This window comes from Perna viridis, chromosome 8 (genome assembly GCF_037379345.1).
Source record: "Perna viridis isolate PV_CMFRI_1.1 ecotype Kerala chromosome 8, ASM3737934v1, whole genome shotgun sequence".
NCBI classification, from domain to species: Eukaryota; Metazoa; Mollusca; class Bivalvia; order Mytilida; family Mytilidae; genus Perna; species Perna viridis.
The window spans coordinates 27,727,298-27,742,432 of record NC_142452.1 but is presented as its reverse complement, the minus strand read 5'-3'; the positions used below and the strand labels follow the sequence as shown (position 1 = coordinate 27,742,432).

Here is a 15,135-nt window from a genome sequence, read left to right as displayed (position 1 = left end):
GATGTTTTCGGTGGGAAAGTGCTATTTCACATAGTATGACAATGTTATCAATAGGGTTCGAAATAGATATGATGAGCATGTATGATTTAGGTACAAATGTATCAAATATAATGAACATATATATTTATGTTGGAAAGTGCTGTTTGACGTAGTTTGGCTCTATGTATCAGGAGTGCTGCTGGCGTCTTTTGTGATGGGCATGTACAATTTTATGATGAACATGCTGTTTCAAGTAGTATGGCTATGTTCAGAGTACAGTCTATTTCAGATGTGAAGAGGGTATATGTTTGATTTGGAAAGTGATACTGCAAGTAGTATGTCCATATGAAGAGTTCAATTCACATCAGATAGTTTCTTTTTAGTAGAAATTACTAGTCTCAGTAGTAAGCCAATTTATGCCATCACTCCGTATTATATGTGATGACTTCGTACTTGCCATTTCAAGTAGTATGGTCATGTTAAGTGTACAGTACAATCAGATGTAATGGGCATGTTTGATTTTGGTAGGAAAGTGCTTTTTCAAGTGGTATGGCTACATTAATAGTAGGGTTTGAATAACATATGATGGATATGTATGATTTTGGTTAGGAATTGCACTTTGAAGTAGTATGGCAATAGTTATAGTACAGTCCGCCTCAAATAAGATGAACATGTATATTTTGAGTAGGAAAATGCTATGATAGGTATTATGGCTATGCTAAAAATACGGTACAAATTTGATGTGGTGAGTGTAAATGTTTTGGGTAGGAAAGCGCTAGTTCAAATAGTACCGATATATTTTGAGCACATACGAAAAAGATGGAATCAACAAGTACACTTTTCGTATGAAAACCCGTTCTTACGTTGCCACTCAAGGTTTAGAGTACATTAGGTATGGTTCGCTATATCAAGAGGACGATACAAATCAGATATAAGAACATGTATGAATATGTATGAATTTAGTAGGAAAGTACTATTTTTAGCTATATGTCCATGTCAGCAGTAGAAGTCGGAGAAAATGTAATGACTATGAATATTTTGGGGTAGGAAAGTGCCATTCCTAGTTCTTTGGCTATATTGAGAGAGAAGTCGGCAACTGATGCGAGAATCACATATGTGTTTGGTAGTTAAGTGCTATCTCAAGTGATTTGGCCATATGGTGTGTACTGTCCACATCAGATGTGATGTTTTCGGTGGGAAAGTGCTATTTCACATAGTATGACAATGTTATCAATAAGAGTTTATTTCAAGTGATATGGTCATGTTGAATCAGATCGGATCGAATAAACAGCTTTAAACAGGGTTATAACTTTCTTTTTTGAATTGTTAGGTCGTGTTAAGTGGATGTTCGAATTAGATTTTACGAGCATGAATAATTTGGGTAGGGAAGTACTACTCCAAGTAGTATAGCTATGTATAGAGTATATAATAAACATGTTGAATTGGATTAAATTAATATTTGAAGGAGAATGACTATGCTAAGAATGCGATTAGAATATGATGTGATGATATGGAAAGAAATGAGTTTTCAGTAGTATGGATGTGTTGAGCGATCGGTCATCATCAGATGTGATGTGATATTATGATTTTGGTAAGAAAGAGCTCTGTCAAGTAGTATGGCCATATTTAAAGTACAGCCCACATAAGATGAAATCAGGATGGATGTTTGAGTAGGAACGTGCTATTGTTATGTTAATAATACGGTATGAGCCTTATGTTTTGGGTTGAAAAGTGCTAGTTTACGGTAAAGCTATGATAAGAGAAGAGTTCAAATCAGTTTGATAAACATGAATGATTCTGAGTTAGAAAGCGCTGTTTCAAAGAGTGTTATCATGTCAGGAATATAGTTCACTTTACGTCAGATTTAATAATTATGCATGTTTTGAGTTTAAAAGTGCTATTGAAATATTTAGATTAAAGTTTTAATCTGATGCAATTACCATGTGTACAAAAACTTTATCTCACCAAGGAACGTGCTATTTAAAGTTGTTTGGCCATGTTAAGAGTAGGTTTTGAATCAGATGTAATAAGCAAGGATGCTTTTTGTAGGAAAGTGCTGCTTCAAGTAGTATGATCATGCTAAAAGTACGGTTAAAATCAGGTGATTGTTTGTGTAAACATGCTATATAATAAGGACGTGTAAAGAGTACAATACGCGACAGATGTGATAAGCATGTACATTAGGGGGTAGAAAGTTGCTTTGTCAATTAGTGTCGCTACATCAAGAGTATAGTCTGCATCAAACTTGATGAGCATATATGTTTTGGGTCGGATAGTTTTTGTTTAAGTGAAATTAACATGTTTAAAGTAATATTCGAATAAAATTTCATGAGCAGGAATAATTATGCGTATGAAACTGTTATTTTAAACGTAAGGCCATGTTAACAGTACCATATGCAATAATCATGCACATTAAGGGTATGGAATTGCTTTCCAAATAGAGTGACCATTTTAAGAGTAGCGTTTGAATCGGATCTGATGTAGGAAGGTCATATTTAAAGTATCAAATATGGTGAGCATGTATAATTTAGGTAGAAAAGCGACGTTCGTAAGTAGATTGGCCAACTTCAGAGTACATTCAATCAGATGTGATGAGCATTCATTTATTTGGTAGGAAAACGTATTTGCACATAATGTTGCCATATACCGTCATTATCAATTACCATTTATAATTTTGGGTAGGAAGTGCTATTTCACGCGAAATGGCCATGTTTATAGTAGGTTTCCAATAAGATGCGATGAACGAATATTACTTGGGCAGGAAAGTACTATGAACATTTCAGAAGTACTATCTGTAGCAGTTATGATGAAAATGTATGTTTTGGATAGGCAATTTTTTTTCAAGTAGCATTGAATGTTGCGGATACAAACCGCCTCTGATCAAAAAAGCATGTTTGTTTTCAGTGGTATTATGTTGTTTTTTTTCATGTGGTATATGTATTTCATTGTAAAGAAAAAGGTTTTCAACATATGTCATAAGAATGCACGTTATTATGGTCATGTTAATTGTACGGTTTACAACAGCTGTGATGTTTTGGGTAAAACGCGCACTTTCATGGTAAGAGCACGGTACAAATCGAGTGTGAAGAGCATGTATGATAGGTAAACGGTACTTCATGAAGTATAGCTATCTTAAGATTGATTGATTGATTGATAGATTTAATGTTGGAGTCTAACTACTGAGCAGCGACATTTTAGGTATATCCAGGCGATGAACATGAAATGAAGAATGGGACGGGACACAAGGATGATAGAGTCGGCAAAGTTTGATAGCCCCTGGGAATAGGGAGAGGAGGGTAGGGTTGGGCAATTCATCCTCCTGTGGTGGAGCGCAATAGTTCCTACTCCGATAGAATACCATAGAAGGGTTCTTTAACATGCGAGGAACAAGGCATTTTTTCAAACACGTTGCACCACTATGGTTTGTGGCCAGGTTTTCCGTATTATTGCCTGACGACTCCAGCATGTGGCATGCCTAGGGTACACCATTCCATCATTCGGGCACCACTTTAGACTTCATACAATTATGCCTCTTGAACAAAGGTATGTTGCTAACAAAATACTCCAATGTCAGATTATTTAAAAGTAAACATTTAATAGTATAAAGATGCTAACAATGTTCCGCGTTAGTGATCATAACTTGGAACTGGAACATGGTAGATATAAAAATATACACCGTTAAAAGAGAAGTTGACAAATATGCAAAGTTTTAAATGAGTTTTCAATTGCAAAATAAATGAGGGGTTAAGGGCAAATTAAAAAAAAAGTTTCGTCAGATAAATTCCCAGATTTTCGCCAACTTGACTCTTTTGATAAACCTATTCTTATTCTAAATTAAGATATGGGTGAATTACCCATTGTTGTAGATTTAATGAAGCAGTCTTTAGAAGTGTGAAAATGAGGTCCACATTGGTTAAGTGCATACGTATTTAATCATTTTTTATTTCATTTCTATGTTTCAATAGCTTAATATGATATAGTGTTTCTTTTTATATTGTATTTGTTTCTTTACTTATCCCATAAGGGGTCAATAAAAATATTAAAAATATTAACTAAATCAATAAAATGATGACTAAAACATACATTTTATTCAGTTATATTAAACGCTCTTTTGTAGAAATTCTTTTGAATTCTGAACAAGTTTAATCTAATATTGGTCTGAATTGAAACTTGTAACATTAATATCACAGTGCAAGGCAAAATAAACTTCACTCCCCATAGTGCTTATTACCAGATACCCTCTTTTGTAACGTACTAGGTGTTTTACTAGTTTACAATTTGACCTTGATATGAATGATGAGTGATTTCATATCATTGCAAGCCTCGTTATTTTTATTTTTGGAAGGAAATGGCTGTCAATCAACATTTAAGCTTTGCATTTCAGTTCAACAATGAACGTATGTGTTTGATTTACTACAACCCTAAATAATAGTTGACTGGTGTGTCGTAATTCATAGTTGTAGGTAGAATTTTACTATCTCGTTACTACCAATACATTTGAGTTCAAAATTTGTCATTCATTCAATTGCTTGCTTTACTTGAGACTGTTAATCAAAACTTCTTATCTATTGCTTAGACATGAAAATCAGTTCAATATTTGGTCTAGTACACAAGTTACAGAAAAAATCATTTCGTAAAAAGGTTAACTGTTATTGACTCTTGAAACGCACACGAGGGCCGATTGCAGTGTAAGTTTTATAATTCAACAAGGACATCATAATTTGCAAGTATACTTGCAATCTTGGTCGGCCGAAGATTTAAACAAAACAGGCATAACGACATGTATATGCAAATGGTGTTTCAAAATGTGAAAACAAATACTATGTGTGTTAACAACAAGCGGGTTACGCAGGGTCTTGTACAAAACTTTGTATTGTACACTCAAGAAAACTACAATTTAATATTCATTGCAGGATGTTGCTACGATCAAATTTAAAATAAAAGGCAGGATTGAAATTATCAGACAATAAAAAGTCATAACAGTCATAAAATAAAGAAAGGCAGGACTGATTATTGTTAATATATATTTTTGCCTATATTTAAAAATTTATTCATTTAAGAGTCAACTTAACATGTAAGGTTGACTGTACGATTCATGAAAAATGGTATAATTTCCGTGTGCGAAATGTAATTTAGTAATCTGGTGAGAAGTATACGAAATATCGCATATTGTTCAAAAGTTTTACAATATTGTTTGATGTCAATGATTTGAACCGTTTCGTCTAACAACCACTTTCACATTGAAACAAAACATTTATTTTTATAGTTAAAGTAAAATCAAAATCAAGGCAGATATGATATATTGAAAATGTAAATATAAACAAGCTTAATATCACCTCTGTTTTGTCCCTGATGTTGGGTTAATAAAAAGTAACACGGATGGTTCGATTGATCGTAGCACAGTTCGTATGCTTGTACTACCTTATACAAAGATACATGTATTAAGATCCTTCAAAACATCATTAATAATTCTCTTAATGTTAGTGGTGCGTTTTGTTATATTAAATTGCATGATTTTATACTAAAACAAGCCGTCTGATATCTCACAAGCTGTCTTTGTCAATGGCACTTGTACATAGCTTTTTAGCAGATCGAATGCACTGACAAAATGTGCAATACCAATACTATCAGTGTGGTCGTCTTTTATAGGGAACGGATATGAGTTAAACTTTGAAAGAAAGTTAACCTCACAAAACACCCTAAAAATGCAAACGGTCTTTTAGGTTTAGGGAGCTTCATTCACTGGTACTTGGCCCAATAATATATTTTTATAGCATATATTAAATCTCTATTCTCACGACTTCCAGCTATAAAGAACAGCCAGTATAATGTTGCTGTTTTATAAAAACAACATCAACATTAAGGCAAGCAGCTATCTTAACAAAATCTGGCACACATGCATGTTTAAAAATTTCAAAGGTGGGTCTCATTCAAAATTGTAACACTTATAGTGCAGATGAGCTTTGCTATGTGCAAAAAAATAATGTCAAGTATCTAATCAAAATATGGTCTGTTGGGGAGCGTTCAGTCATCTGTCATCAGTAATTACATTAAGGTTGTATTTACAGAGACCAGTTATTCATTCCTTAAATTATAGTGTAGACATGTTGTGATTAGAATGACAAGTGAAATGTCATCAAATACTTCAGCAAGTTTGTTTTTATGTGATGTTTTTTACAGGCAGGGTGTTAAATGTTAAATTCTAACCCATTGATTTCTGATCATATCAATGGAATACCACATAGTTAGTTTTTTAGTAAATGTCAAAAAGTTCAGTCAACAAGCGAAAAATTACGATTTCAATCATTTAAATTAAACGTTACAAATTCCATGATTAAAAATTTCATTGAAAATGTTAATATCCATCGAGTCCAATGTACTATTTAACACTTAATTCAAGGTACAAATGTATGTATATAAGTCTAGTATTTAAAGAATTAAAGCACTTTTATAAAATAGCTCCCCCCCCCCTCCCAAAAAAAAAAAAAAAAAAAAACACTGATGAGTCGATTAAATTAATTTGAGTGTAAGAAATCCAGCATTTAAGTACAAAGTCAAAAATGTTCTAAAAATACTACGAAAGTTCTGGACCAATTTACATCATTGTAATGCATCATTAAAGAGTCGCGAAAAACAGTACTTGTTTGGTTATAAAGTCTAGAAAAAATCATTTATAAAAATAATATATTTACAATATTACTATTTTTGTATTTAGCAATAATAATCAAACAAGTATAATAGTAGCTAAAACATATTCACCTTGAATGTAATAAACATATATAGCATTCTAACACCCCCTAAATACAAATCAAAATGCTATAAAGCTTATAATATTGTAAAACATTCTTTTTCAATATTAATTTCTACCTAAAATATGGAATTGGTTGGTTTAGAAGATCTGGCCTCTCCTTGCACAGGACAGCTCCAACATAAACGTCGCTTGCGTCTACAAAAAGTATGAAAACATTTTCTTAATCTGGAGATATTAAAACCGGAAAACTAGTCAACAGTGATTTTATATTTTCAACAGTTATCTGGCATTTGCCATTCGACCGAAAGATGGGATTCTCACTAAAACTAAGAAGTTGTGTTAAATGTTCAACGGCAGTAGCAAAATTAGAAAACAAATTTCTATAGAAATCAAACATGACCATATACCTCATTATTTGCGTTGGAGTAACGAACTGAACAATTGCTTCAACTTTAGCAATAAGGGTTAGACATGTTCTTGACATCTGCACCATGAAAACTGATTTATTCAACGGGTCATAGTTTTCCTTTCCTCGTTTGTCCCGGACTTGGCTTTTTATGAGCAAGTAGGCAGGTGTTTCTAGAAAAGCAGAGGACGCTTACCCTACCGGTGCACCTGGTCCATGCTCCCAGTTTTTAGTGGAGTCCGAGTTGCTCATTTGCTTTTGTTACTTTACTTTGTATGTATGATTTTAGTTACTTTATGTTCTTTGTTGTGTATGTCTGTTTTCCATGTCGGGTCTTTGTCCCTGCATTACATTATTTTGATTACCGCTATAACCTTGGTTCCCTTGATTAATCCTTGACCTATAGTATGCATTAAGTAGTCAACTGTTGATTTTCAAACTTCGAGATTAACAGTGAGATTAGCAGTTGATAACTTATCAGAAGTTCCCTCTAAATATTTGATGGGATCAGACCACCTATAACCACACACAATTAATCATCAATATACATGGTAAACAAACTTACACACTGTGCATCAAACAGTCACATGTGACGTGCTATTAGTATCTAATATTTCCAACAGTCCAATGACCATAAAAGGGACGACAAAAGATTTTCTCAAACTAGTCAAAAAGGAAAGATAATAGTTGACCGACGAAGAACATAACATAGTTTTATCAGATGCTCTTGTTTCCGTTAAAAAGGTGATTTATTGTCATTAAACAGTCCTAGTTTATACATCGCATCTTCCCATAAGAACCTGAGATAAAGAATACTAACGACACTGTTGATTCGGCCTTATATCTTGACTTACACGTACAAATCGATGGTAAAGGAAACTATTGACAAAGAATACGACAAACGCGATGACTTTTCTTTCCGTATTGTCAACTTTCTTTTCAATTTCAAACTTTCTTTGCAACATTTCTTCAGTATTTGCGTATAAAGTTCACAAATCACAAATCATAAGTCAGAGCTTGCCGTTCCTACACAGACTTTTTGTATCACTCTATAATTCTTACAGTTAGACTTTTGGAACATGGTTACTGATGCTTCCAGATTGAAGTCATCACAACAAAGTACATGGTCGTCATCAGGTACTCGTGGATAGTTACTGTGTTATCTGCACCATAATAACCTATTTGTTGAACGTCTATTTTTTCTTTTTTTTCGTCGACCTCGGACTTGACTTTTTATGAGCAACCAAGTTGGTGTTTCTAGAAAAGCAGAGGATGCCCACCCTACCTGTACACCTGGTCAATGCTCACAGTTTTAATTGTAATCGATAACATTCTTTTGATTTCCGCTGGAATCCTGGTTCAGTTGATTACTCTTTCTATGCATTTAAACAGTAGAAACCGTATTTCAATTGATTACAGAAGAGCTCACTGAATGTGTATTAATCTAATACTTACAATGTTTTATACTAGCAGTTACTCAACCTTATGAAACCATAATTCAACTCAAAAAAGTATAATTTGAGGATTTCTTCCGCCAAAATCCTGAAAAAAAATTCGATATCTATATAATGTTATTCTATTCCAGAATTTATTGAAAGCGAAATTCATAATCATTCCGGTATAAGGTTTAGCACTGTGTTAACAAGATGAGTTTATGTTTAATATCTAGCTAAGAATGACATACAGTAAAAGGAAACAATGATTAACCCGAAATGACTGAAAGGTAAGATAAATATGCAGTGACAAAGTACTTTTTGTTGATAACAACACCTTGATTCTGCACATTTAGAGCAAGTACATGTTTTTATATCAGTTTCTCCCAAAAAGGTATAGTGTGAATGCAACATTTTTTTTTCAAAAGCACTAAACAATAATTTATTTACTACCCGTCATATGCTATCTTGAAATAAAAATAAGGAATGTCGGATAACTTTTATAAAATAATGTATACAGAGGAAGATGTTTACAAAATGCTGGAATTTTTAATCGACAACATATTTGTCCAGTGTGGTGGACGTGTTTTTCAACAAACAGTCGGCATTCCAATGGGAACAAAGTATGCTCCTTTTCTTGCTGACCTATTCCGTCAATCTTATGAGGCTGTCTGTATAGCTGATCTGATCAGAAAGAAAGAATATCGTTTGGCTAGATCCTTCAATCTCAGTTTCCACTATATAGATGACGTATTATCTTTAAACAATCCTAATTTCGGGGATTTGATACATCGCATCTACCCAAAAGTACTTGAGATAAAGGATACTACAAACACTGTGAAGTCAGCCTCATATCTTGACCTACACATAGAAATCGATGATAAAGGAAAACCATTGACCAAACTTTACGACAAACGTGATGACATTTCGTTCAGAATTGTCAACTTTCCTTTCATCTGTGGCAACATCCCTTCGGCTCCTGTGTATGGAGTGTTCAAATCTCAATTCATACGTTATACCAGAGCTTGCCGAAACTACGCAGACTTTTTGTTTCGCGCTAGAACTCTAACAAATAGGCTTCTGGTACAGGGTTATGTTGCTACAAGATTGAAGTTATCACTGCAGAGGTTTTATGGTCGTCATCATGAACTCGTGAATCGTTATGGTGTATCCATCAGCACCAGGAGAACTAATTTATTTGACGGGTCATAGGCTTCTTTTCCTCGTCCGTCTACCCCGGACTTGACTTTTTATGAGCAACTCGGCGGGTGTTTCTAGAAAAGCTACTCTACCGGTGCACCTGGTCCATGCTCCCAGTTTTTAGTGGAGTCCGAGTTCCTCATTTACTTTTGTAACTTTGTATGTATGATTTTAGTTTCTTTATGTTCTTTGTTGTGTATGTCTGTTTTCCATGTCTGGTCTTTGTCCCTGGATTAAATTCTTTTGATTACCGCTATAACCTTGGTTCCCTTGTATACTCCTTCATAACGAATCGTTGGCTTTAGTAGAAAACAAAGAAAATAAAAAGTCAAAGAATTGTCCCTAACTCTTAGTAATAACACTTTCAAATAAACTCATATTTGCCCATGAAGATAACATCTTTTTCGTTTTCTTATAAACTTACCATTATATAATGATATTATTACATCCAGTGCAAAACATTTTATACATATATGTTGGCGATTCAGAACATCTCAAACTGTCATGAATATGCCTATTTTCTGTTCAATAACACATCAGAATAAAGGGCTTTGTAGTTGATTTCTGCTGTAGTGCAAAGGACGGATACTTACGTTTTAACACAAGGGTTGTTGAAATTTTAATGCTTATCTTTGTTTAGCCCAAAAGAGTCTATTTTGAAGAAAGATTTCGCCCAAGTCCTTAAAAAGATACTGGATATTCATATCATGCCTTCGCTTTCCGATTATGTTTTGAAAGAAATTATTGTATACACTGATAGAACTACCCGCTGTAAAATGATTTTTTTTACCTTAATAATATGGTAACGAAAGATGATTCTCCCTATGACATGATTTAAATTTAAAGTAAATACATGTATGCAATTAACCTTACGAAACTATGTTTCGCACAAAAGAGCACAGTTTTTGAGTATTTGTTTCGTCCAAGTCTTGAGAAAAAATACAGGATATTTATATAATGCCGTTGTATTTAAGAATTTACTCAAATGAAAAATATACTAATTCTGATATAAAGTTGAGCATTGCATTAAAAAATGAGTTTGTGTTTAATATCTAGCTAAGAATGAAATACAGTAGAAAGAGTCAATAATTAACACTAAAATGGTTGAAAAGTAAGATAAATATGCTGTGACAAAATAGTTTTTGTTTACAACATCGAGATTCTGTACATATAAAGCAAGTCCATGTTGTTTTTTTAATTCAGTTTCTCTAAGAAAAAGGTATAGTGTGACTACAACATTTTATTTGAAAAAAAAAAAACAAAAACAAAAAAACAAAAAACAAAAAACAAAAAAAAAAAACAAAACAAAAAAACACTAAACAGTGATTTAGTTCCTACCCGTCATATGCTATCTTGAAGTACAAATTGAGAATGTCGGATATTTTTTATAAAAAAGTGTTTTCATTACGAATCCAAAGCTTTAATAAAAAACAAAAAGAAAATAAATAGTGGAAGAATTGTCCCTAACTCTTAGAAACTAATCTATCAAAGTAACTCATATTTGCCAATGTAAAAACAGTTTTTTCGTTCTCGTATAAATTTACCATTATATAATGATGTTATTACATACAGTGCAAAAATTTTTATGCATATATGTTGGCAATTCAGAACATCTCAAACTGTCATGAACACATAAGAATTCCTTAATAAAGTGATTTGCAGTTAATTTCTGCTGTAGTGTAAAAGACGGATACTTACGTTTTAATACAAGGGTTGTTGAAGTTTTCAAGCTCATCTTTGTTTCGCCCAAAAGAGTCTATTTTGAGGAACGATTTCGCCCAAGTCCTTAAAAAATGCTGGATATTCATATCATGCCTTGGCTTTGCCATACTTGTTTTGAGAGAAATTATCGTTTACAACGATAGAGCTGCCCGTTGTAAAATGATTTTGTTACCTTAATAATACGGTAACAAACGATGATAAGATTAAAATTTAAAGTAAATACATGTATGCAATTAACCTTCGAAACTATGTTTCGCCCAAAAGTGCACCGTTTGAGTATTTGTTTCGCCCAAGTCCGGAAAAAATGCTGGATATTCATATCATGCCTTGGCTTTGCCATACTTGTTTTTTGAGAGAAATTATCGTTTACAACGATAGAGCTGCCCGTTGTAAAATGATTTTGTTACCTTAATAATACGGTAACGAAAGATGATATGATTAAAATTTAAAGTAAATACATGTATGCAATTAACCTTCGAAACTATGTTTCGCCCAAAAGTGCACAGTTTGAGTATTTGTTTCGCCCAAGTCCGGAGAAAAAATACAGGATATTCATATCATGCCTTTGCTATCCGATACCTGTTTTGAGAGAAATTTTGTATACACTGATAGAGCTGCCCGCTGTAAAATGATTTTTTTTTACCTTAAAAATATGGTAACGAACGATGATTCTCCCTACGATATGATTGAAATTTAAAGTAAATACATGTATGCAGTTAACCTTACGAAACTATGTTTCGCCCAAAAGAACAGAGTTTGAGTATTTGTTTCGCCCAAGTCCTGAGAAAAAATACAGGCTAATTTCATGATGCTATTGTATTGTAGAATTTTTTGAAATGAAAAATACACTAATTATGATATAAAACTGAGCATTGCATTAAAACATGAGTTTTCGTTTAATATCTAGCTAAGAATAAACTTTAGTAGAAAGAGACAATGATTAACCCTTCAATGGTTGAAAAGTAAGATAAATATGCATTGACAAAATACTTTTTGTGAACAAGAACATCGAGATTCTGCACATATAGAGTAAGTCCATGTTTTTTCTTTATATCAGTTTCTCTAAAGAAAAGGTATAGTGAGAATATAATATTCTATTTTCAAAAGCACTAAACAATGACTTATTTACTACCCGTCAGATGTTATCTTGAACTACAAATTAGGAATGTCGGATAACTTTTATAAAAAAGCGTTTTCATTACGAATCCAGGGCTTTAATAAAAAGAAAAAAAATAGTGCAAGAATTGTCCCTAACTCTTAGAAACTACTCTATCAAAGTAACTCATATTTGCCAATGTAAAAACAGTTTTTTCGTTTTCGTATAAACTTACCATTATATAATGATGTTATTACATACAGTGCAAACATTTTATACATATATGTTGGCGATTCAGAACATCTCAAACTGTCATGAACACATAAGAATTCCTTAATTAAGTGTTTTGCAGTTAATTTCTGCTGTAGTGTAAAAGACGGATACTTACGTTTTAATACAAGGGTTGTTGAAAGTTTCATGCTCTTCTTTGTTTCGCCCAAAAGAGTCTATTTTGAGGAAAGATTTCGCCCAAGTCCTTAATAAAATACAGGATATTTATATCATGCCTTCGATTTCCGATACTTATTTTGACAAAAATTATTGTATTTACTGATAGAGCTTCCCGCTGTAAATTGATTTTTTTCTTTGATTTTAATCAAGTAGAAATTATCATATTGTAACGAACGATGATTCTCCCTAAGATATAATTAAAATTTAAAGTATGCAATCAAGTTAAAATACTTTCATCGGCAATATTGAAATTCTATACATAGTGTATGCATTCTTGCTACTTTCATTTCAAAATTTACAAATTGTTTCGAAGCCAATAATCAATAATTACTTACTCATAACAGATGAAAGTTTGAATTCCTCATTACACACACATATCGGGATAATGTAAATAACAAGAAAATCTAATTATCTCTACGGCTAGTGATAATTCATTCCAACAAAGAAATTTAGCAATAGAATTTTCTTAAATTCTAACACATTCACCATTACATGCCCGGACAATTATTTATTCATCAACCTAATATCTTTCAGCATCCGTCAACAAATCAATTCAAAACTTCTAGTACAAGATATACTTGAAAGTTAACGCCTATTGTTTTGTTATGAAACAACCTACAAAAACTAATGCACAGATATGGGATCTTCTAAGAGAAGTCACTCGGATCAAATAAATATTTTTTTTTATCATTACATGTATGTCATCTCCAAGAATCATGAGCTCGAACGAATCGATACAAAACCAACATTTTATTGATCAAACATATTGTTGTTAACGGTTTCGGCCATTCTAAACATCTCAAAATTTGATGAGAACGCAATGTTTTTGTGCATTAAAGCATTAGAAGTCATCTAAAATAATATATGCATTGCAGTTGATCTGTGCTGAATTGTGTATATGTATCATATTTATGCTTACAATTAAAAGCTGTTCAGATATATTGTAAAAATATGTTTCGCCCGAAAGAGCTTATTTTAAGGAGAGGATTCTCCTAACTCATGAAAATGATACAATATATTTTTTTATAATTTCATGAAAACGCAATGTTTTTGTGCATTCAAGCATTAGATTCCGTCTTTAAATTTATTGCAGTTGAGTTTGACGAATGTGTAATATTAGGATACTTATAGTTTAAAACTCACAGTTCACTGGGAAGATTGTTCCATAAAGTAGCAGCTGCCTTGTCGAACCTACGATCACCGTGCGATTTCGTTTTCACTCTTGGCGTTTCAAGTGTCACAGATTTCTGGGAGCGTAGTGATCTTGATGGGCGGTATAGACTCAGAAGCTTTTGAAGATATGCTGGAGCTATACCATGCACATGATGCAGTGCTATAAAAAAGCATAAGATCAGTATGTATTGACATCGGAATTCAACAGGTAACCAGTGTAGGTCAATTAAACCAAGTGCTATTAGGTTATATTTTCTGCGCCGTAATATCAATTTGGCGGTAGCATTCTGAACTCTTTGAAGCTTGTTCAAGCTACTAGATTTCACGCCATATATAAGGGAGTTGCCGTATTCCAATCTCGATGTTAGAGTTTTGCAAGCACTGTCCGTAATGTAACAACGAATTCGGTCAATCTTTGCCCAAGTGTATCCGATAGGCTAAGAAAACATACAATGAACTCTGGACCCAAAAACAGGTCCCTGCTGAACGCCAAAGTTTAATTTGATCGAATTGGGTTGGATGGCTTCCTCGGATACTTGTTGAGTCCTTCTTTGTAAATACGAGAGAAACCATGAAAGAGCAGAATTTGCCGTAACGTCGTAATGTGCACGTAATAATTATGGGTTAATCATTGTTTCTTTTTTACTGTACGTCATCCTCAGCTAGATATTGAACATAAACTCATGTTGTTAATGCAATGCGAAACTTTATATCAGAATTAATATACTTTACATATCAGTAAATTCTGGAATACAACGGCATGATATAAACATCCTGCATTTATTTCTCAGGATAAGGGCGAAATAAATCCTCAAATTCTGCTATTTTAGTCGAAACATAGCTTCGCAGGGTTTTGTATCTGTTAGAATATGAGTTTATTGATCTATTCTATCACTGGCATTTTTAACACAGTAATGTTATGTTT

At 33.0% G+C, this 15,135-nt stretch overlaps 1 protein-coding gene across 11 annotated transcripts in view; it reads right to left on the bottom strand.

Annotated features, from left to right (window-relative positions):
• Positions 1–15,135, bottom strand: part of LOC148610065 (uncharacterized) — a 39,799-nt gene that overhangs the window by 17,564 nt on the left and 7,100 nt on the right. For 7 of the 11 annotated variants that reach the window (XM_088542074.1, XM_088542071.1, XM_088542066.1 and 4 more), the window contains 5 exons: positions 14,181–14,370; positions 12,976–13,062; positions 11,468–11,554; positions 8,592–8,678; positions 6,847–6,925 (listed from right to left, as the gene is read on the bottom strand). In XM_088542074.1, coding sequence (XP_088398200.1) covers positions 8,603–8,678; positions 11,468–11,554; positions 12,976–13,062; positions 14,181–14,370 — 440 coding nt within the window. In that variant the 3' untranslated portion in view covers positions 6,847–6,925; positions 8,592–8,602. Of the gene's footprint in view, positions 1–6,846; positions 6,926–7,701; positions 7,800–8,591; positions 8,679–11,467; positions 11,664–12,975; positions 13,063–14,180; positions 14,371–15,135 lie in introns of those variants that run through there. The other 4 variants (XM_088542072.1, XM_088542073.1, XM_088542076.1 and 1 more) reach the window with 3 other exon arrangements.